Below are 17613 nucleotides of genomic sequence, written 5' to 3' on the forward strand. Positions count from 1 at the left end.
TTTATGTAGTAATGCACAACATTACACACATTTACAAATACATTGATTAGACCTAAACAATAGAAATAAACAGGTTAAGAAATAACATGCAAAATGGTAATTACATTGTAAACATATTCATTTGTCTACAGGTTTGTTTCTTATGGATTACATTTTAGACTTAGACTTTGACCTTTTTTTGTTGTTGAAAATAACCATGAACTAAAGAGCCTAGTGTTTTTAATGAATCACGTAACCTATTTGGCACAATCCATGCTCCACACACACATAAACCCTGGGTCCCCTTATGCCCTATTGAGCAATTCCGAGGGAGTTATCCACTTAAGGGTTGCAAGTGGGGTAAATGCTTTGTGGCGCTTACATTTCGCTCTCGCCTGGGTACATTGATACACTCCTGAACTTGCATCAATTGCTATAATTTTGGCTATTTTACATCGACGTTGGGGCAACATGTCGGTTGCGTCTGCATCAATACAGTTTTTTACTCGTTTGTTACGATATCGAACGAAATGTGCCGTTCCGTTTCACGCAACATCTAGGATTTTAATATCACCATACTGTTATGGGTGTAAGATGGCACAGTGATGCCATCTGTTGGTAAATGTTCATTACTGCAACTCTTGTGTTTTACCGGGGTGCTTCAGATACCCGGATGTGTTGTGATGTACTGAACAAGACTGGTTACTCGCATCAATGCCTCTGTCTCGTCATTTAGCATTCAAACATGGTGTCAGAGTCGGATAACTAACCATGCTTTCCGCAAATTAGAGTCACCTGCTCTGGTTTACAAACAAATGCTTATTTGTGTAAAATTTCGCCCGGAATTGGCCTTAAGCTAGAGTGAGTTTGCTAGTTAGCTTCAGTGTTGTTAGCATCGGTTAGACATGGCAGCGAACATTCCCCCTCCCGCCGTTATGAAGCTCAGCGGGGATTGGAGCACGAACTGGGATACGTTTAGAGGTGAATGGGAGGACTACGCGCTAGCAACGGGACTTCTGGAAAAGGAAGATGAGGTAGTGGCTGCCACTTTGAGGACTATAATGGGAACTGAATGCCGACACGTATACAAACACAACCTGAACCTAACAGCAGCACAGCAAGGTAACGCTATAGCTATTCTTGATGCTCTTGAACATTACTTTACGCCAGCAAAGAACGTCATCTACGAGCGTTATGTTTTCGGTCGTTGCAAACAGGAGGACGGGGAGTCCATTGACAGCTTTGTCACTAGGTTAAGGGAAAAGGCAGCTACATGTGACTATGGTGCTTTAAGAGATGAACTGATCAGAGATACGATTGTGCTTGGCATAACGGATGAGGGCACCCGCAGACGTTTGCTGAGAGAACGTGACCTGACGCTGGCCTTGGCAGTGGAGACATGCCGTGCAGCAGAGCTTACTGATATACGGATGAGGTCCATGGAGCTAGAAAGGCAACATACGGACAATGTAAATGCTACATTCAGGCAGCCAGTAAAGAAATTCCCCTTTGCCACAGCTAATGCTAATACTACAGCCAACTCTGCAGTAGACAACCCCAATACATGCCGATATTGTGGCATTTCTCATGGACGAGGAAAAGAACACTGCCCAGCCTATGGAAAATTATGCAAATCCTGTGGTACAGCTAATCACTTCGCAAGGGTCTGCATGAAAAGCAAGAGAAAGGAGGGTAAAGTGCACTCCATGGAAACAAACACAGATGAAGGGAACGACAGCACAGAGGATGTATATGCTAGCGAGTGCATAGGGGCAGTGAGGGCAAAAGGACAAAAGTGGTTTGTCACTCTGCTACTTAATAATAAACCACAGCAATGCCAGCTAGATTCAGGGGCCACATGCAACGTTATGAGCCTTAAAGACAAAAGGAGGCTTGCGCCCAGAGACAAACTCACACAGAGTAGCACCAAGCTGAAACTGTATTCAGGCCAGTTCATGACCTCTTTAGGCCTGTTTGTGACAGAGTGTGTTTTACGTGGCCAGAAATACACCCTTGAGTTTGAAATAGTTGAGGCTAGTCAACAGCCATTACTGTCAGGTTCTACATGCGAGCGCCTTGGACTTATTAACTTCACCATCCCAGCTGATCTTAACATTATTGACAAAGTCCAGGCTGGGCCCCTGAGCAAGGAGACACTCCTAAGCAAGTACCATGATGTCTTCAACGCACCGGTCGAGTCAGTTCCTGGGGAAGTCCACTTTGAGTTGGACGCAGAAATCCAGCCTGTCCAGTGTGCACCCCGCAATGTACCAGTGGCCATGAAAGCAGCTACGAAGGCTCAGCTTGACAAATACGAAGCAGATGGCCACATCATATCCGTCACCGAGCCTACGGACTGGATAAGTAATATGGTTATCGTCAAGAAACCAGACAAGCTACGGATATGCATTGATCCTAAACACCTCAACCGGGCTCTGCGACGTTCACATTACATTATGCCCACGTTGGAGGATGTTCTTTACAAGCTCCCAAAGGCCAGAGTCTTCACGCTCGTGGATGCCAGAGATGCCTTTCTGCAGTGCAAGCTCGACGAGCCCAGCAGCTACATGACCACCTTTTGGACACCCTGGGGCAGGAAGAGGTGGTTGAAGCTTCCGTTTGGTGTCTCCGTGGCTCCAGAGGTGTATCAGCGGAAACAGCATGAGCTGTTGATGGGACTTAGTGGCGTGGAACCCATAGCAGATGACATTCTCGTAGTGGGCTGTGGGGACAGTGATGAGGAGGCAGAATGTGACCATGACGCCAAGCTGCTGGCCCTGATGGTCAGATGCAGACAGGTCAAGCTAAGGCTAAGCATAAAAAAGCTTCAGTTTAAAGTGCCAGAGGTCCGCTTTCATGGGCACATCTTGTCCTCCACCGGATTGAAGGCGGATCCTGAAAAAGTGAAGGCTGTCTTGGAAATGCCCCACCCATCTGACGTGAAGGGAGTGCAGCGCTTCGTCGGATTCGTCACCTACCTGGCCAAATTCCTACCGCGGCTCTCTGAAGTGTGTGAGCCACTGAGGAGGCTCATGGACAAGGACACCATCTGGCATTGGCTCCCAAAACATGACGCAGCGGTGAGGGAAATAAAACAACTGGTCACCCAGACACCTGTACTGCGATACTACAATGTGTCAAAACCTGTCACAATTCAGAGTGACTCAAGCCAGTATGGACTTGGCTGTTGCCTCATGCAGGAGGGCCAGCCTGTGGCATTCGCCTCTAGGGCACTCACCCCAACAGAGCAGAACTATGCCCAGATAGAGAAGGAGTGCCTCAGCATTGTGTTTGCATGCCAACGCTTCCACCACTACCTGTACGGGCGCGACAATATTACCGCAGAGACCGATCACAAGCCCCTTATTGCTATATTCAGCAAGCCTCTCCTGAATGCCCCAAAACGACTGCAGAGCATGCTACTGGCCCTACAAAACTACAACCTCAAGGTGGTGTATAAGCCAGGGCCAGAGATGTATGTGAGTGACACGCTCAGCAGGGCTACTGCATCAGGCACTCACACACGCTCCATGCATGAACAACACGCAGTGTGCAGCTTGCAAACAGAGCAAGTGGATGTTGAACACATCAACCAGGCTGACTACCTTAATGTTACGGACCAGCGCTTTATACAAATCAGACAGCACACAGACAGGGACGGGCAACTCCAGGCATTGAGGTCTGTGATTCTGATGGGCTGGCCCGACTGCAGGGAAGAAACTGCTTTAGCCGTCAGAGAATATTGGCCAATCAAAGAGGAGCTCAGTGTTCAAAACGGAGTGATATTCAAGAGTCAGAGAGTCGTTATTCCCCGGTCTCTGCGCCCTGAGATGTTGGCACGCGTGCACTCAAGTCACATAGGAGGTGAGGCCTGTTACAGACAAGCACGTGACACACTGTATTGGCCAGGAATGCAGAGTGAAATTAAAGACTATGTCAGTAAATGCACAATCTGCAATGAATATGCCATTGAGCAACAGAGAGAGACGATGATGTCCCACGAGCTACCGATGCGCCCCTGGCAGATAGTAAGTCTAGATCTCTTCCAGCACAGTGGCAAAGACTTTCTGCTGGTAGTCGATCATTACTCAGACTTTTGGGAGATCGACCTCCTCCCCGACCTCTCAGCAGAGACAACGATCAAACGCTGCAAGGCTCAGTTTGCCCGCTATGGACAGCCAGATAGGGTAATTTCAGACAATGGACCCCAATTCTCCGGAGTTGAGTTCCGAAAATTTGCTGCAGGATGGGAATTCGAGCACGTCACTTCATCACCACGACACCCAAAAGCTAATGGGAAGGCAGAGTCCGCAGTAAAAATCGCAAAGAACCTCTGCAAAAAGGCTCTGCGAGAGGGCAAAGATGCTTGGAAAGCAATCCTGCAGTGGCGCAATACCCCGACAGAAGGCATGGACAGCAGCCCGGCACAGCGCCTCATGGCACGGCGCTTAAAAGCAGCTCTGCCAGTAGCCAGCACTCTCCTGGAGCCATGTGTGGTGACAGACGTGCTGGTGAAGCTACGTCACAGAAGACAGGTCTCCAAGTTCATCTACGACAAATCAGCAAAAGACTTACCTGAGCTCAGGGTGGGTGAAACGGTGCGAATGAAGCCACTACCAGGGGACCGGACAGGCCTCTGGAGACTCGGATCCTGTGTACAGAAAGTGGCACCACGCTCCTACTTGGTCGAAGTGAATGGATCACTGTACCGTCGTAACAGGGTTGACCTTCGGATTGCTGAGACAGCACCTACTCAGAACCCTGATGGTCAAAGGGGTCGCATGACAAAAGACAGAACCCCAGCAAGTCACATGGGGCCTGAGGCACTGGGCGAAGAGCCAGGGGATCACAGGTCGGCCGCTCCCTCACCCATCAATTCTCCCCTTAGACATTCAGGTGACACGCCTGTGCGGGAACCCGCAGTCCTCGCAGACAAGCCCCCTGTCTTTTCACGATGCGGGCGTCTGTCCCAGCCACCAAAAAGACTTAATCTGTAGGTTTCCCATCAGGGATTGTTGACAGAGATAAAAGTGAAGAGAATATCAAAATGTGTTGTTGTTCTGGAAAAAAAAAAAAAAAAAAAATAAAAATACTAAACTGTTCATGTTGGAAATTGTTACTAGGTTTGTTTTGTTAGTGAATTGACACCTCCTGTCCTATTTTATTAAAGGGAAGATGTTATGGGTGTAAGATGGCACAGTGATGCCATCTGTTGGTAAATGTTCATTACTGCAACTCTTGTGTTTTACCGGGGTGCTTCAGATACCCGGATGTGTTGTGATGTACTGAACAAGACTGGTTACTCGCATCAATGCCTCTGTCTCGTCATTTAGCATTCAAACACATACCTGCCCCAGGTCTTTGGTGGTAATAAGGTGCTACTGGGCACCTGTGCACAGCCACTCAGGTAGGAAAATGTGACGTCTAAAATTGTATTATTTAGCATTCAACACTAGCCATGCCATAGAAAGACAGATGAAACAATGTTTGCATGTCGACTGAATGCACCTGATACATTTCAATTAGGCTATTCAACGTCAACATAACTTTTATCATATTTTATGAATGAGAAAGTATCCGATTAAGGTCAGCAATATTTGTTCAGCATAACGTTCAGCGAACGTTATAAAGGCAGGATGCGTGGAAGTCCTGCTGCGTATATATGTGGCACACTTGTGCAGTCATCAGTTCTTTCCTACAGAAAGAGTAAAATCTTTCTTTAGGAAACATCTGCCGACTGCACACTTTGGGTAGCCTGTCCTACTGTTGTATGATTGGCTGCCTGATAAAAAAAAAATCTAAGTGACGCTTGTCCCCTTGCCTGGTTATTACAACTCCTTGCTTCGGCCAAACGAAGCATTTGCCTTGCCGAGGTAGTTGAAGTGCGTTCTGTGTGATGTATACGTTGGATTTATCGAACGTATGCGTCAAACTGTATGCGTTGAAGGCGTGACAGAAATACTAGCAGAAGGTGAATGTTGAACTTTTGTTGCACACATATCCAGATGATACTGCGTACCATTTTGCGCGAAAACACTATCGGTATGCTCGAAGAGTAGAAGTTTATTTTTTCGAAATGAAGTATTTTGCGAACATACAGCTGCGGAATAATTCATTTTGTGTCGTCAGACAATACGTCCCCAGGGTTAAGCTTTATCCAATCACGGCGCAACAGTTTTTTTTCTCTCCCTTTGTGCACTTGTCACTTGCAGGGCTATACAATCTCACAAGTTTTTAGGCCTAGCCTTGCAATATAAAAAACGTTGCAAAAACAGCCGTGTGCACAGCCACTCAGGTAGGAAAATGTAATGTCTATAATTGTATTATGCGCGTGTGCGCATATACTATTTAGGGCTAGGTCCATATAATTTTAATAATTTCATAGGATCTATGGCTGTGATATTAAAACAATCTCGGTAGTTGTGTAATGACATGGCCTTGAACACAGCCACAAACTACATCTGGAGGGGTAGTGATTTAATTACTATTGGGTTCAACAGTCCTTATCTCGCTAATAGGGCAAAGGGCCTAGCCTGGCACTTTCAATTCGTTCCTTAGGACTTTCTCTAGGTTCCTTAGGACTTTCTCTATATAGAAGCAGATAGAGAAAGTCCTAAGGAACGAACGGAAAGTGCCATGCTTTAAACTCTAGTAGAGAGAGTGATCAAGTGCACAATTCAGGGAGAAGGGATCGAGATTCCTTACCAAAATTGTCTTCTCACTTATAGACACTAGAGGACAGCACCACATCACCATAAACCACTGTGTACTGTGGGAGAGACGTCTTACCCTTGTGGTTGAACTCACTTGGTTTAGTATTGCATTTTATGTATCTCACATTTCTAGTTGTTGCCTATGCAGGGCCATGCACAGACCATTCGGGGGGCAGGTATTCAAAATTGAAAAAAATCTCCAAATTCATAAAATACCAAATGCCTCTAGCAAAAATTAGATTTATATTTTTTTGTAACAACTCATCTCAAATTTTAAGAAGGCTAGTTACAGTGCCTCCTAAAGACATCATTGACATTGGGAAAAGAGGGGGGGCGATCAGCTAATTGTTGATGATTGATGTAATTCTGCTAGTTAGCTAGCTCAATTTCTTTTACTGATTGACCTCACTCTTTCTGCCTCTCTCTGCTGCGCCCATCAGCCAACCAGACCGAATATTGACGATGATGTAGGCTAAAACCAGCAAGCACTATGATGAAACTGTCTCTCATGAGGACTGCCACAGGAAAGGAAAACCCAGAGTTACCTCTGCTTCAGAGGATAAGTTCATTACCTGAGTTACCAGCCTCAGAAATTGCAGCCCAAATAAATGCTTCACAGAGTTCAAGTAACAAACACATCTCAACATCAACTGTTCAGAGGAGACTGTGTGAATCAAGCCTTCATGGTTGAAATGCTGAAAAGAAACCACTACTGAAGGACACCAATAATAAGAAGAGACTTGCTTGGGCCAAGAAACATGAGCAATGAACATTAGACTGGTGGAAATCTGTCCTTTGGTCTGATGAGTCCAAATTTGACATTTCTAGTTCCAACTACCATGTCTTTGTGAGACGCAGAGTAGGTGAACGGATGATCTCTGCATGTGTGGTTCCCACTGTGAAGCATGGAGGAGGTGTGATGGTGTGGGGGTGCTTTGCTGGTGACACTATCTGTGATTTATTTAGAATTCAAGGCACACTTAACTAGCATGGCTATGACATCATTCTGCAGCGATACGCCATCCTATCTTGTTTGCACTTAATGGGACTATCATTCGTTTTTCAACAGGACAATGACCCAACACACCTCCAGGCTGTGTAAGGGATATTTTACCACAAAGGAGAGGGATGGAGTGCTGCATCAGATGACCTGGCCTCCACAATCACCCAACCTCAACCCAATTGAGATGGTTTGGGATGAGTTGGTCCGCAGAGTGAAGAAAAAGCAGCCAACAAGTGCTCAGCATGTGTGGGAACTCCTTCAAGACTGTTGGAAAAGCATTCCAGGTGAAGCTGGTTGAGAGAATGCCAATTGTGTGCAAAACTGTCAAGGCAAAGGGTTATAGTTATATTTTGTTAGTTTTTAATCTCATCCTTCAGCTACCATCAACCCCTCCCATCTATCTCTGAACACCATCCAGTTTGAATTTTATTTTGTCATATTTTTAACTGTGCTGTTTTTCAAAAGTTCTGAACCTATACACGTTCTACGGACACGGTATATTTTACATTAGTTATCTTGTTATTAATCCCACCCTTCAGCGCCACTCAACCCCTCCCATCTATCTCTTAACACCATCCATTTTTACATTTCTATTTGCCATATTTCATTAAAGTTCTGAATCTTTCTATTCTCATAGTTTCTACAGATTGTAAATGAAAGAAACATTTTTGCTAAAATAATTACTATATTATTGATCAATTGACTATGACTTTTCAAATCACCCAGTAGTGCTATCTGCAGAGTTAGCTCCAGATAAATGTTGCAATTCTTCAACCATTCCTGGACCTGCGACCAAAAACAAGCTACATATGGACAGTACCAAAAACAATTATCTAATGATTATTCACACAAAATCTGCAGAGCTGGGATGGTTGTATCCCCCCATATATATATATATATATATATAACATTATGTTGGTTGCAAGAATTTAGTATAATTGAACTATAAAAAAATCAAGTGTTAATCAAATGTTATGCTGCTGTGGCGGTACTGTTGAAATTTATGCCTTGATCACACCGACAGCATCATTGTGAAAAATGGTACGCCACATAATTTGGATATGTATGCAACAAATGTTCAACATTCACCTTCTACTATTTCTGTCAAGCCGTCTTCGATATATCCAAGGTATGCACCACACAACGCACTGCAACTGCCTCTGCAACGCAATGTTGCAAGGCAAACGCAGCATTCTAATGGAAGTGAATGTACTTCTGGTGTACCAAAACGCAATGACACTAACGATGTGATCGAGGAGTTAAACCAGAGAGCAAAATCTGTCTGAAGTCCACAAAACATATTGCATGTAACAAACAGTTAAATGACCTACAGCATGCTCAAGCAAGGTAATTTTTCCGACTCACCCTACTTGTATAGAAACGCCAATGCCATCTTCCTCTTTCATGTTGCCTAAATGGTCATTGATTTTGTCATACAGTACACACTTTTAGTTTTTGTTGTCCTATGCTACCTGGTTAAAATTCTTGCTTGCTAGCCTAACTTCCTTTTATGGGCAACGATATGCCAGGCCAGCTAGTTAACATTAGCATACTACATCAAGCTACTTCCATCCTCTCAGGGCAAGGGCACAATGTATGGATTTATGGTTGGATCAGAATCGCAGTTATAATCATTGGCCAGTATGGAGAATTAAGGAAAACTACAAGTCCAAATCCCTATCTCCATCCATGACTAATTTAGGAAAGCCACCAGAGGACAACAACACAAGGAGATGCAATAATCTGTTTGGGCGGTATGCAAACTAGAGTGGGTCTAGGGTTTCTGGGATAGTGGTGTTGATGTGAGCCATTACCAACCTTACAAAGAACTTCATGGCTACGACCGTGAGTGCTACGGGTCTGTAATCATTTAGGCAGGTTTCCTTTGTGTTCTTGGGCACAGGGACTATGGTGGTCTGCTTGAAACATGTTGGTATTACAGACTCAATCAGGGACATGTTGAAAATGTCAGTGAAGACACCTGCCAGTTGGTCAGCACATGTCCGGAGCACACGTCCTGGTAATCCTTCTGGCCCCACAGCCTTGTGTATATTGACCTGTTTAAAGGTCTTACTCACGTTGGCTACGAAGAGCATGATCACACAGTCATCCGGAACAGCTGATGCTTTCATGCATGTTGTGTTGCTTGCCTCGAAGCGAGCATAGAATTGTTTTAGCTCGTCTGGTAGGCTCGTGTCACTGGGCAGCTCGCCGCTGTGCTTCCCTTTAGTTTGCAATAGTTTGCAAGCACTGCCACATAAGACGAGCGTCGGAGCCGGTGTAGTATGATTCAATCTTAGCCCTGTATTGACGCTTTGCCTGTTTGATGGTTCGTCGCAGGGCATAGCAGGATTTCTTGTAAGCTTCCGGGTTAGAGTTCCGCACCTTGAAAACAGCAGCTCTACCCTTTTAGCTCAGTGCGAATGTTGCCTGTAATCCATGGCTTCTGGTTGTGGTATGTACGTACAGTCACTGTGGGGACGACGTCCTCGATGCACTTATTGATAAAGCCAGTGACTGATGTGGTGTACTCCTCAATGCCATCGGAAGAATCCCGGAACATGTTCGAGTCTGTGATAGCAAAACAGTTCAGTAGTTTATCATCTGCTTCATCTGACCACTTTTTTCTAGAACGAGTCACTGGTGCTTCCTGCTTTAATTTTTGCTTGTAAGCAGGAATCAGGAGGATAGAATTGTGGTCGGATTTACCAAATGGAGGGAGAGCTTTGTATGCGTCTCTGTGTAGAGTACAGGTGATCTAGAATTTGTTTCCCTCTGGTTGCACATGTAACATGTTGATAGAAATTTGGTAGAACTGATTTAAGTTTCCCTGCATTAATGTCTCCGGCCACTAGGAGCGCTGCCTCTGGGTGAGTGGTTTCCTGTTTGGTTATTTCCTTATACAGCTGACTGAGTACGGTCTTAGTGCCAGCATCTGTCTGTGACGGTAAATAAACAGACACGAAAAGTATAGCTGAATACTCTCTAGGCAAGTAGTGTGGCCTGCAATTTATTACAATATACTCTACTTCAGGCAAGCAAAATCTAGAGACTTCCTTAGATTTCGTGCACCAGCTGTTGTTTACAAATATGCACAGACCGCCCCCCCCCCCCTCGTCTTACCGGAGTGTGCTGTTCTATCTTGCCGGTGCAATGTCTATCTTGCCGACGTATGTCCCGCTAGCTGAATATCCATGTCGTCATTCAGCCATGATTCCGTGAACCATAGGATATTACAGTTTTTGATGTCCCATTGGTAGGATATTCGTGATCGTACCTCGTCTAATTTATTGTCCATTGATTGCACATTGGCGAGTAGTATTCGACGGTAACAGCAGCTTTCCCACTCGCCTTCTCCGGGTTTCGCTCGGATGTGTTTTCTGGTGAGATACATTCAGCACCTTGTGAATTGAAGGACATTTACGAAACACAGAGAGACAAAATATATTTTATTTTTTTGAGTTTTTGGGGGGGAAGCCTGGCTTTCCTTGGAAACTATAAATACACACCACTGTGAATGTTTGGAAACCGAGTGCAATCTCTGTACAGGGCAGGCTGGAGAAATGTGTAGAATTGCAGGAAATGAACTTTAAAACAAAAAATTCTCTACACCGTCAAGAGGGGAGCCAACCAAACAATTCTTATGTTGGGGCCCCCAAAAGGCTAGAGTTGGCCCTTCTTGTTAGTGACAGCAGCATTGACACTTTGATCTTAAGACTTAACCTGTTAAGGTGCGTGAATGAGGACCCAAAAGCGAACTAACGTAAACAGGGCTTCTTTAATGACAAAACATACGTAGGCTCAGATGGACCGGCAGATTCCGACAGGACAGGACAAGGTTGCAGCAAACATGACGATAGTCTGCTTCAGGCATGAATAACACAAACAAGAATCCGACAAAGACAGGAGCAGAAACAGAGAGAGATATAGAGACCTAATCAGAGGGAAAAAGGGAACAGGTGGGAAAAGGGGTGAACGAGGTAGTTAGAGAAGACAAGGAACAGCTGGGGGAAAGAGGGGAAGAAAAGGTAACCTAATACGACCAGCAGAGGGAGACAGGGTGAAGAGAAAGAACAGGAACAGGACACAACATGACAATACATGACAGTACCCCCCCACTCACCGAGCGCCTCCTGGCGCACTCGAGGAGGAAACCTGGCGGCAACGGAGGAAATCATCGATCAGCGCACGGTCCAGCACGTCCCGAGAGGGAACCCAACTCCTCTCCTCAGGACCGTACCCCTCCCAATCTACTAGGTACTGATGACCACGGCCCCGAGGACGCATGTCCAAAATCCTACGGACCCTGTAGATGGGTGCGCCCTCGACAAGGATGGGGGGGGGGGGGAAGACGAGCGGGGGCGCGAAGAACGGGCTTGACACAGGAGACATGGAAGACCGGGTGGACGCGACGAAGATAACGCGGAAGAAGAAGTCGAACTGCGACAGGATTAATGATCTGAGCAATACGGAACGGACCAATGAACCGCGGGGTCAACTTGCGAGAAGCGGTCTTAAGGGGAAGGTTCTGAGTGGAGAGCCAAACTCTCTGACCGCGACAATATCTAGGACTCTTAGTTCTACGCTTATTAGCAGCCCTCACAGTCTGCGCCCTATAACGGCAAAGTGCAGACCTGACCCTCTTCCAGGTGCGCTCGCAACGTTGGACAAAAGCCTGAGCGGAGGGGACGCTGGACTCGGCGAACTGAGATGAGAACAGCGGAGGCTGGTACCCGAGGCTACTCTGAAAAGGAGATAGCCCGGTCGCAGACGAAGGAAGCGAGTTGTGGGCGTATTCTGCCCAGGGGAGCTGTTCTGACCAAGACGCAGGGTTGCGAAAAGAAAGACTGCGTAAGATGCGACCAATAGTCTGATTGGCCCGTTCTGCTTGACCGTTAGACTGGGGGTGAAAGCCGGAAGAGAGACTGACGGAAGCCCCAATCAAACGGCAAAACTCCCTCCAAAATTGAGACGTGAATTGCGGACCTCTGTCCGAAACGACGTCTGACGGAAGGCCATGAATTCTGAAAACATTCTCGATGATGATTTGTGCCGTCTCTTTAGCAGAAGGAAGCTTAGCAAGGGGAATAAAATGAGCCGCTTTAGAGAACCTGTCGACAACCGTAAGAATAACAGTCTTCCCCGCTGACGAAGGCAGTCCGGTGACAAAATCTAAGGCGATGTGAGACCACGGTCGAGAGGGAATGGGAAGCGGCCTGAGACGGCCGGCAGGAGGGGAGTTACCGGACTTAGTCTGCGCGCAGACCGAACAAGCAGCCACGAAGCGACACGTGTCATGCTCCCGGGTGGGCCACCAAAAACGCTGGCGAATGGAAGCAAGCGTACCCCGAACGCCAGGGTGGCCGGCTAACTTGGCAGAGTGAGCCCACTGAAGAACGGCCAGACGAGTAGGAACGGGAACGAAAAGAAGGTTCCTAGGACAAGCGCGCGGCGACGGAGTTTGAGTGCGTGCTTGCTTTACCTGCCTCTCAATTCCCCAGACAGTCAACCCGACAACACGCCCCTCAGGGAGAATCCCCTCGGGGTCAGTGGAGGCTACTGAAGAACTGAAGAGACGAGATAAAGCATCAGGCTTGGTGTTCTTAGAGCCCGGACGATAAGAAATCACGAACTCGAAACGAGCGAAAAACAGCGCCCAGCGCGCCTGACGCGCATTAAGTCGTTTGGCAGAACGGATGTACTCAAGGTTCCTATGGTCAGTCCAAACGACAAAAGGAACGGTCGCCCCCTCCAACCACTGTCGCCATTCGCCTAGGGCTAAGCGGATGGCGAGCAGTTTGCGGTTTCCCACATCATAGTTACGTTCCGACGGCGACAGGCGATGAGAAAAATACGCGCAAGGGTGGACCTTGTCGTCAGAGAGGGAGCGCTGAGAAAGAATGGCTCCCACGCCCACCTCTGACGCGTCAACCTCGACAACGAACTGTCTAGTGACGTCAGGTGTAACAAGGATAGGTGCGGATGTAAAACGATTCTTGAGGAGATCAAAAGCTCCCTGGGCGGAAACGGACCACTTAAAGCACGTCTTGACAGAAGTAAGGGCTGTGAGAGGGGCTGCCACCTGACCGAAATTACGGATGAAACGACGATAGAAGTTCGCGAAGCCGAGAAAGCGCTGCAGCTCGACGCGTGACCTAGAGACGGGCCAATCAATGACAGCTTGGACCTTAGCGGGATCCATCTTAATGCCTTCAGCGGAAATAACAGAACCGAGAAATGTGACGGAGGAGGCATGAAAAGAGCACTTCTCAGCCTTCACAAAAAGACAATTCTCTAAAAGGCGCTGGAGGACACGCGAACGTGCTGAACATGAATCTGGAGTGACGGTGAAAAAATCAGGATATCGTCAAGGTAAACGAAAACAAAGATGTTCAGCATGTCTCTCAGGACATCATTGACTAATGCCTGAAAGACAGCTGGAGCGTTAGCGAGGCCAAAAGGAAGAACCCGGTATTCAAAGTGCCCTAACGGAGTGTTAAACGCCGTCTTCCACTCGTCCCCCTCCCTGATGCGCACGAGATGGTAAGCGTTACGAAGGTCCAACTTAGTGAAAAACCTGGCTCCCTGCAGGATCTCGAAGGCTGAAGACATAAGAGGAAGCGGATAACGATTCTTCACTGTTATGTCATTCAGCCCTCGATAATCTATGCAGGGGCGCAGGGACCCGTCCTTCTTCTTAACAAAAAAAAACCCCGCTCCGGCGGGAGAGGAGGAGGGGACTATGGTACCGGCGGCAAGAGCTACAGACAAATAATCTTCGAGAGCCTTACGTTCGGGAGCCGACAGAGAGTATAGTCTACCCCGGGGGGGAGTGGTTCCCGGAAGGAGATCAATACTACAATCATACGACCGGTGTGGAGGAAGAGAGGTGGCCCTGGACCGACTGAACACCGTGCGCAGATCGTGATATTCCTCCGGCACCCCTGTCAAATCACCAGGCTCCTCCTGTGAAGAAGAGACAGAGGAAACAGGAGGGATAGCAGACATTAAACATTTCACATGACAAGAGACGTTCCAGGAGAGGATAGAATTACTAGACCAATTAATGGAAGGATTATGACAAACTAGCCAGGGATGGCCCAAAACAACAGGTGTAAAAGGTGAACGAAAAATTAAAAAAGAAATGGTTTCGCTATGATTACCAGAAACAGTGAGGGTTAAAGGTAGCGTCTCACGCTGAATCCTGGGGAGAGGACTACCATCCAGGGCGAACAAGGCCGTGGACTCCCTTAACTGTCTGAGAGGAATGTCATGTTCCCGAGCCCAGGTCTCGTCCATAAAACAGCCCTCCGCCCCAGAGTCTATTAAGGCACTGCAGGAAGCTGACGAACCGGTCCAGCGTAGATGGACCGACAAGGTAGTGCAGGATCTTGAAGGAGAGACAGGAGTAGTAGCGCTCACCAGTAGCCCTCCGCTTACTGATGAGCTCTGGCTTTTACTGGACATGAAGTGACAAAATGACCAGCAGAACCGCAATAGAGACAGAGGCGGTTGGTGATTCTCCGTTCCCTCTCCTTAGTCGAGATGCGGATACCTCCCAGCTGCATAGGCTCAGCACCCGAGCCGGCAGAGGAAGATGGTAGTGATGCGGAGAGGGGGGCAACGGAGAACGCGAGCTCCTTTCCACGAGCTCGGTGACGAAGATCAACCCGTCGCTCAATGCGAATAGCGAGTTCAATCAAGGAATCCACGCTGGAAGGAACCTCCCGGGAGAGAATCTCATCCTTTACCTCTGCGCGGAGACCCTCCAGAAAACGAGCGAGCAAAGCCGGCTCGTTCCAGCCACTGGAGGCAGCAAGAGTGCGAAACTCAATAGAGTAGTCTGTTATGGATCGATTACCTTGACATAGGGAAGACAGGACCCTGGAAGCCTCCTCCCCAAAAACAGATCGATCAAAAACCCGTATCATCTCCTCCTTAAAGTCCTGATACTGGTTAGTACACTCAGCCCTTGCCTCCCAGATTGCCGTGCCCCACTCACGAGCCCGTCCAGTAAGGAGAGATATGACGTAGGCGACACGAGCAGTGCTCCTGGAGTAAGTGTTGGGCTGGAGAGAAAACACAATATCACACTGGGTGAGGAACGAGCGGCATTCAGTGGGCTCCCCAGAGTAACACGGCGGGTTATTGATTCTGGGCTCCGGAGATTCGAAAGCCCTGGAAGTGGCCGGTGGATCGAGGCGGAGATGGTGAACCTGTTCTGTGAGGTTGGAGACTTGGGTGGCCAGGGTCTCAACGGCATGTCGAGCAGCAGACAATTCCTGCTCGTGTCTGCCTAGCATCGCTCCCTGGATCTCGACGGCTGAGTGGAGAGGATCCGAAGTCGCTGGGTCCATTCTTGGTCGGATTCTTCTGTTAAGGTGCGTGAATGAGGACCCAAAAGCGAACTAACGTAAACAGGGCTTCTTTAATGACAAAACATACGTAGGCTCAGATGGACCGGCAGATTCCGACAGGACAGGACAAGGTTGCAGCAAACATGACGATAGTCTGCTTCAGGCATGAATAACACAAACAAGAATCCGACAAAGACAGGAGCAGAAACAGAGAGAGATATAGAGACCTAATCAGAGGGAAAAAGGGAACAGGTGGGAAAAGGGGTGAACGAGGTAGTTAGAGAAGACAAGGAACAGCTGGGGGAAAGAGGGGAAGAAAAGGTAACCTAATACGACCAGCAGAGGGAGACAGGGTGAAGAGAAAGAACAGGAACAGGACACAACATGACAATACATGACATAACCAAGTCGCCTGGTTACAATGTAGACTGTTTGTTTGCTTTAGGGGAGAGGACCATAGACTGATATGACAATTATTAAACTCTTGGTTTTACCGCTGTTAAACCCTATGACAGTGATTCATCATGTGAGAGTAGTAACGGAGAAAGTGTGTTCTTATTGTCTAACTCTATAAACCAGAGCTTCTGGCCCACACAGTACAGCACACAGAAACAACCTTGTAAAAGTCTGTTATGTGGATGGTGTTTGGATGCTGTGCTCTGGCTACCAAACTACAACAGTGTTGGATGCTCAACAGACAGTGTTGCTTTCCTCAGATGATGAAGTAGAGTGTTAAAGAAGTTCCTACAGTATAAGATGAAGGGATACTGTGACCAGACAGAACTATAGCAGCACCATGGTTGGACCACCATCCACTAAAAGCCTACATAGCAGTGCAACTTTGTTTTTGTAGTAAAGAAAGTAACTGAAAAATAAGTGAATGATGTGTGTATGGGTAGCATTACCTCACTGGTATACCGAACACTTTCCCAGCCTCCGAAAGGTGGGGTTGCCCACGAGCCCTGGAGGGCCCATGCGCCTGTCATCAATGTCTCTTTTTTTGACAGTAACCCTCCAAAAAGTAATAGTACATTTCCATATGTACTAGGAATCTAAGTGTTTGTTTATTTCTTGGGCTTCAGAAATTTGACTGAAAAAGTGACTGAAAAAGGCCTTAATTTGTATTTTTTTCTACTGATTGAATGTTTTATTTTATATTATCTACCCTTTTTTTCTCCACAGTTTCGTGATATCCAATTGTCTCATCGCTGCAACTCCCATACGGACTCGGGAGAGACGATCTCCATGAGGAGATCCTCAGGAATTTACGATGTCTCTCTGACCACAGCAACCTAGTTGAAGGAGGAAAGGGGGAGGCAGGGAGAGGGGGATGGGGCTTGCTATACCCAAAGAGGCCAACGTCATGACAAATGTAACAGGAATATTTAGACTTATGAATGCCAGCCGTTAGATAAAATACGGAACGGTTCCGTATTTCACTGAAAGAATAAACTTTTTGTTTTTGAGATGATAGTTTACGGATTCGACCATATTAATGACCTAAGGCTCGTATTTCTGTGTTATGTTATAATTAAGTCTATGATTTGATAGAGCAGTGTGA

The 17613-nt window shown here is 47.0% G+C and overlaps 1 protein-coding gene across 1 annotated transcript in view; it reads left to right on the forward strand.

Moving 5' to 3' along the window:
- The first annotated feature begins 316 nt into the window (after positions 1–316).
- Positions 317–17613, forward strand: part of LOC110501656 (adrenodoxin-like) — a 32847-nt gene continuing 15550 nt past the window's right edge. The window contains exons 1-2 of the mRNA XM_090215849.1: positions 317–553; positions 5323–5386. Coding sequence (XP_090071975.1) covers positions 451–553; positions 5323–5386 — 167 coding nt within the window. The 5' untranslated portion in view covers positions 317–450. The remainder of the gene's footprint in view (positions 554–5322; positions 5387–17613) is intronic.

Source organism: Oncorhynchus mykiss, chromosome 22, assembly GCF_057628025.1.
Source record: "Oncorhynchus mykiss isolate SJ-2025 chromosome 22, ASM5762802v1, whole genome shotgun sequence".
NCBI lineage: Eukaryota > Metazoa > Chordata > Actinopteri > Salmoniformes > Salmonidae > Oncorhynchus > Oncorhynchus mykiss.